The 20,877-nt window shown below is 38.1% G+C and overlaps 1 protein-coding gene across 1 annotated transcript in view; it reads left to right on the top strand.

The window, feature by feature from the left end:
* Positions 1 to 20,877, top strand: part of COL6A5 (collagen type VI alpha 5 chain) — a 95,670-nt gene that overhangs the window by 53,350 nt on the left and 21,443 nt on the right. Inside the window, exons 24-36 of the mRNA XM_016140261.2 lie at positions 582 to 644; positions 1,923 to 1,985; positions 3,452 to 3,502; positions 3,624 to 3,659; positions 5,061 to 5,123; positions 6,164 to 6,226; positions 8,266 to 8,301; positions 8,418 to 8,454; positions 11,476 to 11,487; positions 12,459 to 12,946; positions 14,140 to 14,233; positions 14,774 to 15,433; positions 18,861 to 18,951. Coding sequence (XP_015995747.2) covers positions 582 to 644; positions 1,923 to 1,985; positions 3,452 to 3,502; positions 3,624 to 3,659; positions 5,061 to 5,123; positions 6,164 to 6,226; positions 8,266 to 8,301; positions 8,418 to 8,454; positions 11,476 to 11,487; positions 12,459 to 12,946; positions 14,140 to 14,233; positions 14,774 to 15,433; positions 18,861 to 18,951 — 1,757 coding nt within the window. The remainder of the gene's footprint in view (positions 1 to 581; positions 645 to 1,922; positions 1,986 to 3,451; positions 3,503 to 3,623; positions 3,660 to 5,060; positions 5,124 to 6,163; positions 6,227 to 8,265; positions 8,302 to 8,417; positions 8,455 to 11,475; positions 11,488 to 12,458; positions 12,947 to 14,139; positions 14,234 to 14,773; positions 15,434 to 18,860; positions 18,952 to 20,877) is intronic.

Here is a 20,877-nt window from a genome sequence, read left to right as displayed (position 1 = left end):
TTTCTAACAGTGAGTAATGAGAGTTTGGAGAGTGAGGGATTCATATGAAAAATGTTCTGAATCTATTCAGTTCTTCAGCTCAGCTGGCGAGAGTTCAGAAGGCGAGGGACGCCTGTGTTTGCTCAGTAATCTTCCTAGCATGTTTGTGAAAGACATAGTCACCCATTTTCAGGTTGGGAAACTGAAACACATTCTGCACACCACTTTGTATGTGTGCATGGTGCAGTGCACAGAAGTCCCAATGACAGCAAAATACTGTGTTCTAACAAAATCTGTGCATTGCAACGAATTTGCCATATTCACAAACATTGTGTGTCTAGTCAAAGGCACCTTTTCTCTTTCTCACTAAAGTCACATACAGACAGTAGCATGCCTGCGGGTGAAGACTTGTGGTCCTCTGACCAGGACTGTAGAGGAATCATCTAGCTTCAGCCCAGATATCTCCCCTGGGTTGCTTGGTTTCTTGTTAAGGAGGCATCAAGGAGTTGTTGGAAATGGCATGAAGGAAAAACTGAACTTATCTAATGAGTGTTCTAAGAATTGCTGTAGCACCAACATTTCTGTTTCCTGTTTCCTTTCAGGGTTCTCCTGGGCCAATGGGAGCGAAAGGGAATATTGGAAGACCTGGACGTTTGGGAAAAAAAGTAATAGATTTTGTATAGGTTTCAAATACTGAGAGAAAATGTACTTCCATTGTTTTCTTGATTTCCATGTTAGTTCCACACATGATTCCATCACCCACCCACCAACTTTCTGCTAATATATTCTTTTCCTTCCATTGGGTGATAACTGCTTAACTCTTCATGAAATTGCCCCATTTCACTAGGAGAGACACAGTGATCTCGCTCATCATGAAACAACACTGAAAAATCTCTTCAACATCCTGATTTCCTGAATGCATGAACATACACGGTGGCAGAGTTGGGCCAAGAGTGGGAGGTGTCAGAACCCAAATCTATTTGCGCATGTAGTTCCCTGTCTAACTCATACTACCTTCTCTGCATTGGCTCTGTTAGAGATTGTCAGAGAACAAACTCTTGGCCTATTTGGAATCCCACCCCCTTGCTTAAAATCTTTCAGCAGCTCCCTGTCCCAAAGCCAGCTTCAGGGGCCTGGGACCTGTGTGGTCACACACAGGGGGCCTAGCTTAGAAAGGCCTCATACTTATTTAATACGGTCACCGCCTTTAAGGCTTAAGATTTGAGCAGGAAACCTGTGGTTTCATTTTACACTGAACCCCACAAGTTATGTAGCTAGTCTTAATTTCCCCATGGCCTTTAGGAAAATCTCCAGACTTTGAAGTAGCTTAGAGTGCCCTTTCCTGTCAGACTGTGTTTAATTCTGAGGTTTCGTAGCTCCTCTTTCTCCTGCGTGCTTGCCCCGAGGCTTCTAACTAGTGCTTTCCCTCCACCTGGATCATTCTCACTCCTCCTTTGATCCATTTTCTAGCTCACACAACTCATCGTTCAAGCTTCAGCATCCACGATCCTTTTTGTCAGGTAGCCAGCTTTCTAGCCCCACCAAATCTAATTTAAATTCTTCTTCTCTTTGCTGCCATAGTACCCTGAATTTTTATCACTCAGGTTTGCCTGTCTAATTCTCTGTCTTTCCAACCAGGACAATACCTATCATGTCCAACAGTTTATTTTCCATGACAGTAAATAATTGTTGGATGGGCAAATTAACAACTTTCCCTGGAGCACATTTTCCACTCTTTGCGTACTTCAGTTCTTCTATAACACTGAGTCGATCCCCGAGTTGTGCTAATGTTTTTTGCTCACCTTTGGGGAAACCGTTATTAGTTTCCAGTACCCTATCTCCTTACTGGGCATTGAACGCTCACCGAGAACCCTAAGTCTCCCCTATGGTGGGAAGTAGGTTTGATTTTACCAAGCTAAAGCTCTTCTCATCTCATTTACTAGGGAGAACTTGGAATCCCTGGAGATCCTGGGCCAGTGGGGCAAGCTGGAGAGCGAGGAAAACAGGTGTGAGGTTTTAGGACTCTTACCCTTCCCCAGCTCCAAGTGCTAAGTTCTGAGGTAAAGAGATGGGAGGTGACACCATCAGTCAAAGCACCTGGGGTAGTGAAGGTGTTTCAGAATCTTCTGGGAGGATGCTGGAACATTTCTTTCACCCCCTGCAACTCTCATTCTATAGCTAGTCTGTTAAAGTTAGGGAGAACAGTGAGAGAGAAGGGGGGCATCCAAAGAGGATATAGAGGGCTTTTCAATGTATTGACAACCAATGTGGCCATATAGACGCATGTCAGTTGAAAAACAGCTCCACCTAATTCTCTCCCTTTCTTGGAAAGCTCTAGAGCAACAACAAGAAGAGAGGAGTAGGGCCAAGAAAGGGGGCATCTGTTCCAGTGGCTCTGGCTGTACCAAGATCTTGGTCCATGGAGCAGCCAATATAGGAACAATTTTTTTACTCCTTGTTAAAAATAATGTTTATCATAATTGTTGTGCATGGGTATTATGGAAAACTTACCAACCATAAAAGATGGGAAATGGGAAATAAAAAAAAATTTTCCACAATCCCACCATTTTGAGATATTTATCATTGACATTCTAGAGATACTAAAAAAAAAAAAAAATTCACTCTATTTTTCCTCGTTAACAATGTACCAGAGCATATTCCCATGTCATTACATTTTTCCCTCAACATCATTTTTAATAATTTCAAAATATTCTACTGAATGTATATACTTTAGTTCATTTGACTGATCTCTTATTATTGGATATTTAGTTTTTAATTTTTTACTGTCATAGGCAGTGCAGAAGTGAACATTCTTGTACCTAACTAAATTTTTTTGAACAAAACCATAATCATTCCTACATAATAATTTCTAGAAGTGGCACAACTGGGTCAAAGATTATGTGTACAATTAAGGCTTGAACTCTATTGCGAAATGCCTTTAGGAAAATTTAGACAATATATGCACTCATGTGTTATGCAGGAGAGTGCTTCCTTTTGGGCATCCATACCAACAGTGGGTATTGTCACTTTCTTATTTTTATCTTTACCAATTTTATTTACAAAAAAAAAAAAGGAATCATATTACTATTTCGAATTGTATTTCTTTGGTTCCTAGTGAGGATAACGTTTTTCCATATGTCTGTTGGCCATTTGTAATTTTTTAGGGGGAATTTCCTCACCCATGACTTCTGGATCAGCTCCTAATTTCTCAGACAAATAATAGCCACCTACTCCATAAGTTCTGAATGACTTATGCAATGTTTAAAGAGTGGAGCTGGCTAAAAAAGTACCAGGGCACATACCAGAAAGTGAGGAAACCCAACAACAAGCATATTTCAAGTTCGAGGTCACTAACTAGGCCCTCTCCACCTGGAAGTCCCCAGTGCTTCTCTCCTGGCATTATAATTTCCGCAGTATAGATTACAATTGATTTTCAATTTTGAGATATTGAAATAAACTGATATGTTCACAGGGAGATTACGGCATCCCAGGCTATGGTCATATGGGGCAAAAAGGAGTAAAGGTAAATATGGAAAGCAATTATTTTGTTAATTAATGAACCAAACCTAAATAATAGAAGTAAAAATGATCATACGGCAGAAGTGACGTGTCGATTTATTTATGTTCTTTGCTGAAAATTATAGGGCTCAAGAGGATTTCCTGGAGATATGGGGCAAAAGGTATTGTGCACGTGACCTTCTGTTGAAATTACCATGATCTTAAACTTCTACTTGAGAATTGAGATAAACTTGTAGATCTCAATGAAACAAACAAACAAACAAAAAACATAGCAGGGCAGTTGTTTTGCCGGGGCTTCATGAAGAGAGGACCATCCTTAACTCCCAAGAACATTTAAATTGAAAAAGATTGTCCTGTCCTTCATTGCCTGATGTACCTTATCTTGAAACCCTAACTCTAGGTGTCCTCTCAAGTTTAGTCCTTTGTCTTCTCGATTTCTCTTCCTCGCTGATCTCATTCAAAACCTTTAGCTTCAGCTATTGCTATTTGTCATTCATATTTTGCAGCCTTTATTTCCTGTCACTTGAAAGATGACAATATTCTTCTCATTGTTATCCTACTTCCAACTTCTCGCTGCTTCAGTTCATCCCAAGCAGCACCGTCACTTCCAAAGCATAGCCTAATTGTGTTACTCTCCTGACCAAACTCTTCCAGAATTACTCATTACCTACCAGACTGAAATCCATCTTCATGCTCTAAAACCAGACAGGCCTTCCATTTCAATCAAAATAGTTCTCATTATTATCTGTTTTATACACTGTTTTATAATAAGATTACTCTTATTTAAAAATTGTCCTGTCTAGAAGAGTGTGTTCAACATAGTTGATGCTCAAAATAAAATTCAAAATACGGGTTAAAAAAAATAGTGTCTAATTAGGCAAATCAAATCAAGTACAGGAAAACAGCCAATATCTGAACTCTTTTAAAAGTGCATTTTTAAATAAGTGCTATTAATTGATGAATTACCAAAAGAGATTCTTTTCTTAGGTAGAGAAGTGTGCAAGAAGGGACTATATAAGTAACTGTTAGGACAAAAATTCTCATTGAAGAGGACCGATTTCCTAATTCACTGATAAAGGGAGAAAATTAGCATATTTCAGTTTAGGAATAAATGTAAAATTAGAATATGGATAAATAAGCGCTAAAATTAGTTTCCCACTGAAGTCACAGTAAATATTTTTTTACCGTCAATTTTTTTTCAGAAATAATTCATAAATTTAGGAAGCAATTCATTATTTAGTATTTTATATAGTCAATGCTCCATATGTTTTCCCTGATTTACAAGCATTTTTCTTTAGATATTTTTAGTGACTGAGTGGATAGCTACACATTGCTATTTATACATAAATATTTGTATTCTTAGAAAATTAAAAATAGTTTTTAGAATATCCGATTGTATCAATGACTTAGTACCAAATATGGAAGATGACTTTCAGTGTTTATTATATAGTATAGTTATAAGATCAATATGGTTTTGGATTGGAGATAGCTATTTTTATTTTTTTTATAGCAAATATTTTAACATTTAATTAAACATTGATTTCTTATATTTGAATTTTCAGGGTGAAGTTGGCAATCCTGGAATTCCTGGGGGGCCTGGACCCAAAGGATTTAGGGGACTAAGAGTAAGTAATTCCAGAAGTAATACACACTCTTATGGAAAACTCTAGCTTTTATGTTGTAATAACAAATGAGCATTATCAATCCAACCCAAGGGCTTCTGAAATGTCATTTCCTAGATGTATGATCTTCAACACACCTTTTCAGAATCTCTATTTCTATAATATTAAAGTTGAACTTAATGAACCAAAGGTCATTTTCATCTCTAAAAGTCTAAGGTTCCATGTCTCTGAACTATTATAAAGATTTACAAATTGATATCTGACTGTTCCAAGAATTGTCAGTGCCTTCCAGTCTTTTCTTAGGCACATATTAAAGCCCAGAATATTAATCCTATGAGTGGAAAGGAAGCTGACATTTTTCTGCTGTGTCTCTGAGGATTTTCTGACAATTCTACTATCTATAACCAAGGTCATCTGGGGTATTCATTTTAAAGAAGGCTGTTAAGATCTAATTAGCAAAGTACAGAATGGAAATGCTATACTTATTTAAAAGCAAAATGCTGAGACAAGCGTCCTTTCATTTTAAAGTTTGAGTGTAATGTCAGTAGTCATTATCTGTGGAAGAGATTCAGTTCAACAGATACTTTCCATCTGGCTGGATAAATTTCATTAGCACCCAGACCCATCACCTTGAGGTATGGGAATGACACAGCCCACCCATATTCTCTTATGTATGTGAGCTATTATTTTTTGTATTTGATCCTTTGCAAATGGGAAATTTTTTATTAGATCTCTGTGTGCCTATTATATTGCTTTTTTTTTTTTTTTTTTTTTTTTTTTAGCACCAACCTAGCTTATGACCAATTTAAATTTAAATGTACGGCCAGTGCCAGAGCAAAGTATGTCACTAAATGAAGAGGCTAAGAGGGAAATGCATGTTTATCAATGATTAAAAATGACTGTTTATATTACAAGTAATTAATTTATTTAACGAATTAATAGTTGCTTTATTCAAAAATATATTTGTAATTATAAAGTCACATTAAAACTGAGGTAGTCCCATGGAACAGGAGGTGGACGGTAATGCATATTTCTGTCTGCAGCTCACTGCGGGCTTGAAAGGTATGACGGGATCTCAGGGACTCCGAGGCCCTCCTGGACGAAGAGTAAGTATTCCCATATGTACTAACTCACATAAAGGATATGATTCCTAGGTTTCTAGGTTTAATGGAAAAGACACAGAATTTAAAGTTAGAAGCATTGGGTTCAAGTCCAGATTCTGTTTCTTACTAGCTATGTGTCCTTGGGCCCATTCCTGAGTCTCTCAGTTTACCTCTAAAATGGGGATAATGTATCCTGTGTTAACCACCTCAAAAGGTAGCCATGAGGATCAGATAATCCAAAGGGAATACTCTTTGTAAACTATAATGTTAAATGCAATTATTAGCTGTTACTGTTTTTGTTTTGTTTTGTTTTTTTACAGAAGTTTTAAAAACAGGGATGGGTTGCATAAGCTTCGTAAAGGTGTCTTGACAAAGTTCTGTCACACTAGACAAGCTGCTAGAGTTTCCTAAAGCCATTATTATTGCCTACCTATCTTCAAAATTTAGACTGTAGAGAGATTTGGAAATATACCTGCAACTTTCCACTATGATTCCATTATAAGAGAAATGTTACCTCTGAAAGCATTCCCTGGCAGTTGGGCACATCTCCTTCCGACTAAATTCATGGTAGGACAAGAATTAACTACTCATAACGAGTATTCTGATACAATTTTTTCTTTCTTTCACATCAAAGAACTGGTAAATATTCTTAGTCGTGTGGGTAAGAATCTAGTCTCTGAGTCATTTTGGTCCAGTCTGGATTTATGTCCTGTCCAGATTCTGGAGCTCTCATTTGGAGGGTCCCAGATCTTCCTGATATTGTGTTCAGCCCTCGCCAATACAGTAGAATGTGGCTTCTTTTTGTCTCAGGCCCTCAATCCTCCGCCTCTGCTTAAAAACAAAGTTACTCTTAAGTCTTTTAGGAGATACTCTACAGTTCTTATTTTCTGTTAAAATGTGGGCTGCCTATTTTATTCATTGACCAGAAACTGTTTCTCTCTCTGTACATGTGGGTGCACATTTTTTTTTTCTATTTTCTGCCATAACTTGTAAAGGGAAGGATATGACTCAGCATCATTTAGTGAGATGCATACTTTCCTGATTTGGGTCAGGAAGAAAATATTCCCCCACAGGTAGAATCATGAATACCACAAAATTTAGACTCTAGAGAGATTTGGGTACAATAGTTCTAGTCAATACCAGTAGCACACAGTGGGGCACCTCAGCACTCAGCAGACATTTAACTGAATATTAGATGAATGGATGGACAGATACCCTGTTGTCATTTAGAAAAAAGATTCTTGTACTACTATCCACAGTTGAGCATCTGGGGAGCCAGTGATATTGTACTAATATGAGCATGTAATAGCATTTTTTGAAGCCAGCATCCTAGCATTCATCAGTTGCCCAGAGGGATCCACGTGCACAAACATTGCAAGAACGGCTGCCAAGGAGAAGCCGGTTCCTGATAAAAGGAAGGAGAAAAGAGCAAAGCTTAAGATGTCAAGGAAGGACTGCCTTTTTTCAGGAACCTTCCCTGATTAATCTCACTCAATTACTCCTTCGTTCTGTAATCTCTCAGCATTTATGAGCTTAACGTACATGCTTTTCTTTCGTGTAATGCTCATTTTGCTACATAATTGTATTTGGTTATTTCACATGTATAGAGGTTATATACTGCTCCTTGCATTTTAAACACCTTGATCTGTAATGTACCTATAACTCTGGAGTCTCTGTAAATCCTCTCCTTGGTGCCATGCTTTGGGAAATCTGCTGTTTATAGTTTTAACTTGTCTAAGGAGAAACGCCTTTTAAGTGTTATATCTTTAGTACAAATGTCTTTAAGAAATACTCATCTTTCTTTACTTCTTACCTTAGGTAAATGATTCAGTTCACTCTGGGCAGATATTAGTTTAATTGGTCTAACACTGAAAAAAAGTTTATCCTCTTGATTTAAGTGGAGAAAGAGCATTGTAATTCACCAATTCACTGCTCTCTGCCAGCTGTGCCTTTAAGAAAGAAGATCTTTTCCTTTGTTTTTGTTTTGACATTAAAGACTTCAGTTCACATACCAATAACTTGCTCTGATTTTATTTTCCTAGGGCCCTAAAGGCATGCCCGGGAAACCTGTATATTCTGTAAGTATCTCCTTATTCATGAAAGAATACCCAGCCAGCCCACCGGTCCCTAAATACAGCCAGTCACAGGTCACTGTGCTCATGTTTCTGTTCCCTCTCCCTTTTTTTATTTACAGCAATGTGATCTGATCCAGTTCATGCGAGACCATAGTCGTGAGTATCTATGCGTCATAGGACAAGTGCATCAGTGATTGGCGAGGGCAGTTGGGACAAAGGCAGTGTGGCTGTGTGAATGAGGAGCTGGACTTCGCCGATGGAGAAGACAGATGTGCCTTCTATAGGAACAGCTCACATCAAAGGTGGGAGGGAAAGGGGTGTAAGTAAGTGATGCATACCTTAACTCACCTTAAATGTATAAGGTGCGATTCCTACAGCGAGAGAAAACATGCCTATGGGAAACAATCAGAGACCAACTCACGTGGTATAAGCTGACACTTATACCAGCTTTGTACAAAGGCCTGAGAGAGCATGAGGTTAAAGGGATGAGCAGGGAGTTTCAGGTTAGTTGATTACTTACTTACTTAATTTGAAAATATTCATTAAAACAAAATAACTATACATTCAGACTCTTTACACTTATAGAATAAGTAGGTTATGGTATATCACCTAATAAAATATTAAGCAGATATGGTTTTTATGAAGTCAGAATATGAAAAATATTGCCATTAAAAAGCAGAAAATAAAACTGAATCCTCATTATTTTTACATGTAAATATATATATGTGCATATATATACATAGAAATATACTGGAGACAAAGGTAGAAAAATGTAACAACTTATTGTATTTGGGTAGTAGAATTTTAGGTGATCAGTCTTTCTTCATTTACATGTGGTTTATATAATGCTTATACAATCACGATTAGAAGAATGCGAAATAGGAAAATTGGAAAGACTTTACTGAAGGGCACTGGCTGAGAATGTAGTCATTGCAAGCATGTGGCAAGGACAGAACAACTCAAACAACTTTACAACCATTGTGAGTCCAGAGGGCAAGGGGCGTAGCTTAATAACTTAGTTATCACCATGGATCAGGAGGCAGAGGATTTGTGAAGGGAAATCAATTGGTAGGAAAACATGGTGACTTTAAACATTTTAGAGGTAGGCCCTAAATTAAAATAAAATACAGGCAGCCGATGAAATGGGACTGAAATAAAGGAGAAGGGGACTCAGCTGTTGAAGTCACTCAAGTGCTTTGATCCTTAGAGCCACATGGATGGATGAAATTCCAAAGAATGAAACCAGAGAGACAGAAACTGAACCCCAAGGGTTAAACTCAGAGAGACACTTTAGCAAAAAAGAATGTGGCCAAAGTATAGGCATTGCAGAGATGAGGAAGTCCCACCAAATGTGGGCAACTTAAAAAGAAGCAAGAAGAAACCAGTGGTGAGAGAATTCAAAAGGAGTGAACCTTGTGAAAGACATTACTTGAGAGGCATAAATGCTCTCTAGCATGGAGGAGGGGAGGACCAGGCCTGGGGCCACAGGGAGAGGGCAAAGGGAGAGCCATTGGAGGGGAGACGAATGTGTGGTCAGACGCGCTCCAGGTGGTGCTGGTCTTCTCAGGGACATCAAAGGAGACCAAAGGAGGTGGAAGGGGCCAGGGAGGGAATGGCTTGCCCCATGTAGAATTTGGGATTTGAAAGCAGTTTTCCAACACTGAATGCAAGGAGTTAGCCAGGAAATTAAAAGGATGGGGGAGAGTGGGCAGGTTCTATAACCAGAAGGGGTGCTGATCAGTGAGCATGGAATTCTGGAATGCAGACCTTAGATGAAGAGTTGGGTGACAGGCCTTTAGTGCTAATTTAAATGGCCTCACTTTATAGATGACATCACCAAGCCCCTGCAAGGTTGCACCTGGTCTAACATTTTTGCTCTTTAGTCCTGCGGAAGTTCTCTGCCACACAGAGTTCAGGGCCTGTATCCTGAGCTGGTGGCTCGGACCTTACGCCTAGAGTAAAATAAAAGATCTAGGAGGCTGCAGGGGGAATAGGGAGGGAGGAGGGTGGTCGAGAATAAAACAGGAGGACCCAAATGATTAGTGTTTTGGAGGGAGAGGCATAAGTAAAGAAGATTCTTAGGAAAAATAAGTTTAAGAAGAAACATACTGAAAGAGGTCAGTTAGTTTCCCCAAAGTCACCCAGCTTTATTAGAGTCAAACCCAGACATGTGTATCTATTTCCAGAGCCTGCACTTCTAGCCTCAAAGCTGGGCTGGAGGTTAATGAATACAGTTCTCTGTCAGACAAAAAGGGATCTGTTTCAGGCCTTGAGATGCACAGGAGGCTATGTGCTGTGCGTGCTGCCTGCTGGGACAGGCTAATGACAAAAGATGTTAATAGAGTCGATGTGAGGGGAACATGTGCTGTGGGACAGCAGGGTGGAAGCCAATTTGTTGTCAGCGCTAATAAAACCTTTCATTATATTGAAGTGACTTATTTGCTTCCTAGGAATTTAGTAAAATGAACATAGAAATTGTCAGGCCTGTGCTTTCTTAAAAATTAACTGACATTTCCCCTACCTCATCTGACAGAGTAAATCTCTTAGAGAAACCAGATGCTATTTGCTCAAGAGAAATCTTTGTGGCGTGGAGGGGTGGTTTCCTCCTCTCTCTAGATATGGAAATCACTCAAACGCAGGAGCTGTGTGTACCCTTTAGCAAAGACAATTTATTTGGAAATCCTCACAGTTCTGTAGGAAAATAGAAGTTCCCGAGATAGTCATCAGGGAAGAAAATAAAACCCCATATTTTCGCCTTACTTGCTGAAGGACTCTCAGAAGGCTACAAGAGGAGAGACAAAACAAATCGAATTTTAGTTATCTTGCCATTTGATCAGAGGCTCGTCTATTCTGCTTCTGAGACAAGTGATCAGTGTTTCAGATCTCAATCAAAATTCTGCTAGTTTGCTGCCCATGACTCGCAGGGAGAAAAGGTCAGGAAGGTTCTCGGATTAATAAAATTCTGTGTGTATCTTCCTTAATCCTTGAGCCTTAGCTCCCTGTAACTTAGGCATTAGCCTCAGTTACACTCGTGTGCACTTAGAATCAAGCAAAATATTAGGCTTTGTTGAAATTTTGTTGTTTTGAATTATTTTTAGTGTGTGTTCCAAAAATGTAACTGACCTCTCTCTCTCTCTCCCCCCGCCCCCCCGCCCTCCCTCTCTCTCTCTTTCACAGCTTGTTGGGAAGGTGAGTATTCTTAGCATGCTGTGTTTTTTGCTGAAATGAATACTGTGTTCTGACTAGACCAATTTGAAAGAGAGTCTCACCCCCCATGGAAAAAAAAGGGACATCTTCCTTCTATGTAGACACTTCTGTCTTTTGATTTTAACTACAACTGTCAATTTCATGTTTCAACCTGATTATAAAATGGTGACTCCCAACCCCAGCCCCTTCACACTATTCTTTCTAGGTCTTGTCAGTTTACAGCTCAAATTCTTCACAGTGTAGATACTGTGTTGTTGAGGGATTCAGTGACAGGGCTCTCTGACTGACCACATTCTGTTTCTCTGTCTGCTGTTTGACCCCACGGACACTAGTTTCTTGGATGGGCAATATTTCCTTTCCCCCTTCTGACCCACATTCATACCTTTCATCTCATCAAGTGCCTGCCGCTCATCAACCTGACCTTGAGAGTCATCCCAAGGTCTAGACCGTAATTGGTGTTGCGTGGCATGTTAGATCCTTTGGATGACATTGTTGTTGCAGTTGGTCATATCAACTCTAGGGGCTCCTGGTTTCGTAGAGGCTTGTTGAAGTAGATCTGCATAATCTTTGAGCTTATCCCAAAGGATGGAGATTTTCACTTTAATTCTGAAACAAACAAGAATAAAACAAAACAACTTTGTCCATGTAAGTGCCCTATAAAACTTGATGGATTTGAATTGAATCTACCAGGAACTCTGCTGGGCACTCGGGAAGGGAGGCTGTGAAGTCTGTACTTTACATAGCCAAATATTAATGCTCCATCTTTATGCAACACCTTCAACAAAGCAGATTCCTTTCCTTCCTTTACATGTGGGAACCTCTAGTTCTAGTGCTGTATGTAACACTTGCATTTTCCTAGACCTTGGTGTGAACCAACCTCACTGGAGTAAGGGATGTGGGGAAGGTTTTCAATGCAGTGAATAACTTAATACTTCTGCTTTTCATTTTTGTAGAAAAGTGTCCAGTGTATCCGACAGAGCTGGTATTCGCCTTGGACCAGTCCTACGGTATCACTGAGCAGAGATTTAATGAAATGAGGGACATCATCATTTCTGTTGTCAAAGACCTTAACATCAGGGAAAATAATTGCCCTGTGGGAGCAAGAGTTGTCGTTGCTTCCTATGACTCAGACACCAACTACCTCATCCGTTGGTCTGACTACCATAGCAAGAAGCAACTCCTCCAGCTTCTTTCCCAAATAAAATATCAAATCCCTTCAAAAGCCCGAGACATTGGTAATGCGATGAGGTTTGTGGCCCGGAACATTTTCAAGCGGACGTATGCAGGAGCCAATGTGAGAAGAGTTGCTGTTTTTTTTAGCAATGGACAAGCAACCAGCAGGTCATCTATCATCACAGCCACCATGGAGCTTAGTGCCCTGGATATCAGCCCAGCAGTCTTTGCTTTTAATGAAAGGGCTTTCCTTGATGAGACTTTTGGGGTAAGCTTCCTTGGTGACTTCTTCATTTTTAAGACAGTAATACTGGAAGGGTGGCAGTAGCCAGGAGTGGGGGAGATATGTGGCCTCTTGAGCACTTTTGCAGTTTTCACTGCTGCATCGTTGCCAGGGTCCATGAAATCTAATATCTCATAATAGCAGTAGGCAATAATAATAGCAGCCACATTTGCTCAATTTCATAAAAAGTAGTGAATAGGAATATGGTAAATACTTTCTAAGCATAAGGCTGGAATGATTATAAATATTTCCAGATGCTCACTCAGTACTTTACAGAAAAACAGGTGTGGCTTTCCTAATCCTTTAATTTCCCAAGGGAGAAAGAGAAAAAGCATGAGCATCTTTGTGGATTGAGAGAAACCTTCATCACTACCCAGGAATGGTAGATTTCTTTCATGGTAACAAAAGCTTCCATCTTGTATAGTGCCTCACACAGTAATGCCCAATAAACAGTTATTGACCCACTGAATGATTGAATGAATGAATTATTGCTTTATATTGCCCATTTCAGTGAGTATTAAAGCAAAAAATGAAACAGACAAAATCAGGCAGTGAACTGCCATGAATTTTGAATAGATGTACTGTCTCTGTCTGCTGCTTTTTGAAATAGACTTTTATTTGGAATTTGTGATTGGGAAGTCCACTGGACATCTTAGAGGCATGCCACCTTCTAGATACAGTGATCGGGGTGGAAATAGCTGGGGTCACTACTTAAAGAGGCCAAAAAAACTCGTGAATGTAAAATTCCTACAGAACCCAACTTCAGAAGCTGATGTGTGGTATGTAATCAGCTGGCGCATAGTCATAAACATGTAAAAATTCAATACAGAAATGCAAGCTTGGAAAAAAGAGAGATTTTAATACTTGCCCCATTGGATCAGTCTGGTAGGCATCTTGTGACAGTTTTATCATTATAAAATAGGGATGCCAATACCTGTTTTATATCCTTCTTTGCATGATGTTTAGAATAAAAGGGGGATAGTGTGTGTGTGTGTGTGTGTGTGTGTGTGTGTGTGTGTGTGTGTATAAAGATGCACTGAATAGAATAAAGGGCTATAATACAAGGTAATAATCATTAGGTGTTTTTTCAACTAATCCTTAAAGTGGGTGCACAGTGGCTTCCTGATAATGACTTTAAAAAAATGAGCAAATGAGCATGTTTTCCTTTTTCAATATAGTTTGACGACACTGGCACATTTCAAGTGATTCCAGTGCCTTCAGATGGAGAATATGAACCATTAGAAAGACTTCGGCGCTGTACACTTTGCTATGGTAAGACCAATGAGGAGAATTTATTGTGCTGAAACAATTAAATGCCTTCTGGGTGAGTTACTAAATCTAGTTTTATCATAGATTTGTATTCTCCATTATAGATTCTATTTTAAGGTTTCCAGTTTTCCAACACCATATATCAGGGTTTTAATCTCTGTTTGTAATGTTTGGAATGTCCATAGAATGTGAAAATTGGTTTAGAAGATTATCCCAATTCTGATTTTTCTTGGGAACAATTTGGTAGTTTGTATTAATATGGAATATATTTTCTAAATGACTTTGGACATGACTTGTAGACTTCAAGTATGTATGCTACCTACATTTGCTTTTAAAAGACCTTCCCATATTGTCTGCTAGTGGCCACAGAAATGTTGGGACATTGAAAATTCCTCATTAATTTAAGCGATGTAAGGTTGAAGAGATATTGATCAGATTATTCATTCTTGGTAATCAGTCACTAAATCACTTAAAGAAGATCCCTAAAAACTGTCTGGTTGTGCCAACATTGAACCAATGATGAATCTTTCTATATATTTTCAGATAAATGTTTTCCAAATGTTTGCATCAAAGAGGTTCTTGTACCAGAAAATTCACACATGGATATAGCCTTCCTCTTAGACAATTCTCGGAATATAGCAAATGATGAGTTTAAGGCTGTGAAAGACTTGGTGAGCTCAATGCTGGACAAGTTCAACATTGCTTCAGACCCTTTAATCTCAGACTCTGGTGATAGAATTGCCTTGTTGAGCTATCATCCTTGGGATAGTTCCAGGAGAAAGAAAGATGTGGTTAAAACAGAGTTTGCGTTTACAACTTATGACAATCTAGCTGTAATGAAGAGCCACATTCAGAATTCCCTTCAACAGCTAAATGGAGAAGCCACCATTGGCCATGCCCTACTGTGGATCATGGAGAATCTCTTCCCAGGAACACCCAACCTACGAAAACACAAGGTCATCTTTGTGGTCTTAGCTGGAGAAAATCGTGAGAGAGAAGAATTCTTGAAGAAGATGGCTCTGAGGGCCAAGTGCCAAGGCTATGTCATATTTGTGATTTCCCTGGGTTCTACACATAAGGACAACATAGAAGAGTTAGCCAGCTACCCACTTGATCACCATCTGATACAACTTGGGAGAATTCATAAACCAGATCTGGATTATATCGTAAAGTTTTTAAAGCCATTTGTGTACTCAGTCAGACGTAAGTCATTATTTTGCTTTTCCTCTTTGTTTTAATAAATTAGTGTTTGTTACTAGTGTTGATAACCTATCATGTCTTTGCATCTATAACTAACCCAAACATACGAATTAAATGGATAGGACATATTCGGGTTTAAATATGTTTATACCTTGGTCATAATGCAGTGAGACCTTTTTCATGATAAGAACATTTTTTAGCTTAAATCTCAGCACTTTAGAAAGCACAGAGTGACTGGAGTTCTCCCGAGGTACATTCACTCAACCTAAAGAAGTTTTAGCCTCTCTTAGATGGTCCCCAGGTTGAGCATTTAAATAAAAATTTTTCTTGCTACTCCTGGTTTATTTCCAACCTTGGTTCATCCTGGAGGCCACTGTGAGGATGTAAGGATGGCACAGTCCTGTGCTGCCCCCAAGGAGTCTGAGCGTACAAATCAGATAGGAATCTTGTTAAAATGCAGGTTCTGATTCAGTATGTCTAGGATGGAGCCTGAGATTCTGCATTTCTAACAGGCTCTCCATTAATGTCAATCCTTCTGGTCCGAGAATGACACTCTAGGCCACTGCCCTACAAAGTGTCAACCATTGGATTGGTGCTAGTCTACAAAGTGAGCTGTAAAGAGAGAAATACAGAAATTGAAAGTAAGCATTCAGAAACTTTTAAAGCAATTTGACATTGCCACAGCATACAAGTGTGTAAGCAGTGGACTCTGTCTCATTAAACAAGATATTGACCAAAAGCATCAGTCTGCAAAGGATTTGAAATAAAAAAATACCTTGTCCTTCATCACAAATGGTTTGAGAAACACTCTTTCTAGGCCAGCGATTCTCAACTGGGGATGGTTTTGCCCCCCAAAGCACATTTGGAAATATCTGTAGACATTTTGGGTTGTCATAACTGAAGAAGATTCTACTGGTATCTAGTTGGTAGAGGCCAGAGATGCTGTTAAACATTCTACAATGCACAGGACTACCCCTACCCTCTGCCCCGCCCTAACACATCCAGCAACGAATAACCCAGCTCAAAATGTCAGTAGCACCGAGGCTTGATTGTAGGAAGAGCTCTGCCTTTCTCCTGTGGCTATATTGAAAAAACCAAATAGTTCACTGGAGAATATCATGTTGTGTTTTTTATTTTTAACTCCAAATGCCTTCAATTTTATGATACACCATTATGTTAGGAAAAAATGCTTCCAATTAAATGTTGATACCAACTTTCCTATTAGAGCATTTTATACTATATTACTATTTTATAGTAATAGAAAGAGTTCTTTTAGACAGACTATCACATATCACTTATACAGTGAAGTAGACTGGTTAAGGAATCCATAAAATTTCTTATTCAAAATTTGACTCTTGTGAGCTACTTCTTGACTCAGTCATTGATATCCACCTTTTTTCATACAATATTGTTCCTTGTGCTGTCAGGATTGATGATGAAGCTCTTTTAAAGACTATAAAATAACTCAAAGCTGGTCCTGTTAGGCTCTCAACTTTTTTTTGCAATTATGTAGAGCTCACTTTTTACAATATTTTTCAATTTTTTTTAACTTTTACTTTTCAATTACAGTTGATATTCCATATTTTATTACTTTCAGGTGTAGAGCATAGTGGTTAGACCTTTATATAACTTACAAAGTGATCCCCCCAGTAAGTCTAGTGCCTACCTGGCACCATACATAGTTATTACAATGTTATTGACTATATTCTCTATGTTGTACTCTACACTCCATGACTATTTTGTAACTACAAATTTGTACTTCTTAGTCCCTTCGCCTTTTTCACCTAGCCTCCCCCCGCCCCCCACCTCAAACTCCATCTCATCCAGCAATTGTCAATTTGTTCTCTGTATCTATGAGTCTATTTCTATCTTGTTTGTTCATTTATTTATTTATTTTGTTCTTTAGATTCTACATGTAAGTGAAATCATATGGTATTTATCTTTCTCTGTCTGACTTACTTCACTTAGCATAGTCCCTCTAGGTCCATCCATGTCATTACAAATGGTAAGATTTTATTCTCTTTTATGTCCAAGTATAATATTCCATTATATAAATATTTAAATATCTATATTTATATTATCTCTTCTTTATGCAGTTATCTATTGATGGAACTTAGGTTGCTTCCATATCTTAGCTATTGTAAAAAATGCTGCAATGAACATTATGGATGCATATATCTTTTTAAATTAGTGTTTTTAATTTCTTTGGATAAATACCCAGAAGTGCAATTGCTGGGTCATAAGATAGCTCTGGTTTTAATTTTTTTAAGGAACCTCTGTTTTCCAGTGGTTGCATCAATCTACAATTCCACCAACAATGCACAAGGGTTCCCTTTTCTCCACACTCTCACCAACGATTGTTGTTTATTGATAATAGCCATTCTGACAGAAGTGAGATGATAGCTCATTGTGGTTTTTGCATTTCTTTTATGATTAGTGATGTTAAGCATCTTTTCACATAGATCTTGCTTACTTTTGATTTTCACCTGAGCAATGTTATTAAATACATCCAATTCACGGCCTTCCCATAACCACTTGGTTTTAGGGGTTAAAAAAACTCTAATACTTCTGGGATATTTTCCAAACTAGTAGCACCACTTCTACAAGTTTTGTTGCTGGCCTGTTTGCTATTCCCACAAACACAGACGATAACAACTGTATCACAATTCTTGCCTCACTAACAGCAACTGTCATATGCAATTAATTAGAAAACATAGTCTCATTTCAGAGCAATGGAAGAAAATCCTTATCTTAGAACCAGAGAAATATGATTTTTGTAAAGCTATATATATTTTCTGAAATATTTTCATGGAGTCTTGGATTATTCATTGGTCAATGGTTTCCTTCAGCTAAAAACTATTTGTTTTCCTGCATGAGAGATAAAATGATATACATCTCAATATTTCACAGCTTATAGAACAGCAGTGGGAAGGAGTTGGAGGGACTTACTTAGATCAGGAAGCTAAAACCCTTTCAGTGATTCTTTTCCTCCTAGAAAATCAGTGTTAATTGGCGCAGAAACACAGAAATAGCATCATACAATAAAATATTACCTTTTCTATATCTGATTTGTTAGCATAAGTGTGAGTAAGAAAACTTTATAAGAGTCAATAAAATTTCCCTTAGATTTTGTTAGCCTGAGCATATGGAAATCATGGGTCTCTTCGCCTCACAATTAACCCTTAAATGAACAATTCAAGGAGGTCTGATTGCCTGACCCTGGAAATTCTTTGGCCACAAAACACTCTAAAATCAAGTTTTGAATGCTATTTTGAAATGCTACTATTTTCTTTTTTCACCCCAATCAAATTTTGCTGAAATATTTTAGTCACATTTATTGTTTCAAGAAGATTCCTGTTGGAATTCTCTTTACCTAGCAAATGCAATTTTCTAGTTTAAAAACCTAACTATAACTTCGCTCTCTCAATAGGAGGATTCAATCAGTATCCACCACTGATGCTGGAGAATGCCTGTAGACTCATCAATTCAGAAATAGAGGATCATCAAAATTACAATCTCCTGTGAGTTGGAAAGCTCTTATATTTACAAGTGATTGTTAATGGACTGATGGGTGTATAGTTGGTCAATGGCAGGTTATTAGGCTGAGGAAGCTAATAAGGTCTCTGAAGTAATGGCTCTTCATGTATTCCATTTTCTGTAATAGAGGTTACACCTTGAGTATGCTTTTTGGATTGATATTTTTAAAACATCTACATAAGCTTTATTACAATTTGCCTTGAAATTCATGGTGTCCTCAGTAGTTCCCAGAATAGAATCCACAATTTAGCCTCAACCGACTTCAACTTCATTTCATGTTTTTCCCCACCATAAATGCTGAGTTTTGGCTATACTGGACTCTTGTCTGCCTTGTGTGAACTATTGATTCACCCTCCTGGGCCTCTGGTCTTGCTGCCTGGGACCCAGTTCTTTCCAGTGAAAACCTACCCATCTTTCATGGCTCTGATTGAAGCTATCTCCTTTTTAAAGCCCATCTTTATTCTGAGTCAAAATCTACAGTTCTTCCTTTTTTTTTTTTTTTTTTCCTTTATATATACCTCTGCTGAGGCACTTATTACAATTTATTCAGTGTCTTGTGTCACTAAAGTCTGGGCTGCACGATTCATCGTTTCATCCCAAACACATAGCATAAAAGACCCCTCAATATAATTGCACATATCAATAATTTTCCTAAACCTTGTATCCTAAATACAAATATAAATAATTAATCTAAATGAATCTTGAACTTCAAACAGAATGAGAATGGTCCATGTGACTGCTCTCTGCTTCTCTCTGTACTTCCCCTAGCATGGTTCCCTGACTGTAGCCCTGTGACAACCCTAATTTAGGGCCATAATGATTCCATCCTCTCAGATTGCAATTAAACAAAGAGCTTCTCAGAACAGATAACGCCCTCTTACAAATATCTAGAAGCAAAATGGCAAGATCGGTGTTCCTCAAAATTCATGCAAGTACATGTTCCTCTAATGTCAGATTTCATTTACTGGGTAGTTAGCAAGGAAGTGTCAAACAGCCAATACCTTCTGAAGACATTATGACGCTAATGTCATATGCAGCAGCCTTTCTCAACATTGAATGCTATACACTCATTTAAAGGAAAATCAATTCTTACAGAACTGCAGATAAAATATTATAATGTTATTTAAACATGTGCAAACATAAATCTAGCTGCAAATACCATATGCTTATAGTTCTTATGCAACTCTCTAGACCCAAACAAATTTATGCATCAAATCCAAGCAAACTCAGAAAGACACAAATTTAAAACACTAATTTAATGTAATGGCTATTCTGCTCTACCAAAATAGAATTCCTGAAAACTGGAAAAATATGGTACTTAATGTTAAAATATGTAAAGTACGACACACGCCACAGAGGTGCATCTGCTTTCAGCTTGCCTGCTTTGTTGCATGATGACTTGATTCCTTATCACTTATCTTCACCTGCACTACTGCACAGCAATCATACATGCTGTGTGTCGTGATATTGTTTTACTTTTACTTGGTGTGAATGTATTATGGATTATGTTTGACTTTTTTTCCTTTCTTCATTAACTCTCAACAGCTAAAGTAGTACCAGCAGGTGCCAAACACCAGTGTCAAATACAAATGTAAACATGAACATTGAAATTGCATAAAATTGCTTGAGTAGAATAAAAATAAGAATAAACTTCTATTGAATATGTTTTATGTCATCATCTAAATAAAAACACAATATTCTCAAATTATCATAGAGAATTCTCAAGTGCCTAAGAATGTAAATGTGGACACCATTTTAAGAGGTATATTGTCAATGAAATATATTTTATATGGTTTTATTTTTCTTATAGCAATCTTGGTAAGTTAAATGACTATTTTCTATATTTTCTGTGATGATTGATATCAATCTGAGATACGTTATTTGGTTATTCCAAAAAACCTATGATTGAG

The sequence above is a fragment of the Rousettus aegyptiacus genome, unplaced genomic scaffold (genome assembly GCF_014176215.1).
Source record: "Rousettus aegyptiacus isolate mRouAeg1 unplaced genomic scaffold, mRouAeg1.p scaffold_m13_p_4, whole genome shotgun sequence".
Lineage (NCBI taxonomy): Eukaryota > Metazoa > Chordata > Mammalia > Chiroptera > Pteropodidae > Rousettus > Rousettus aegyptiacus.
The sequence above is the reverse complement of the archived record's forward strand: the minus strand, read 5'-3'. Positions and strand labels throughout refer to the sequence as shown.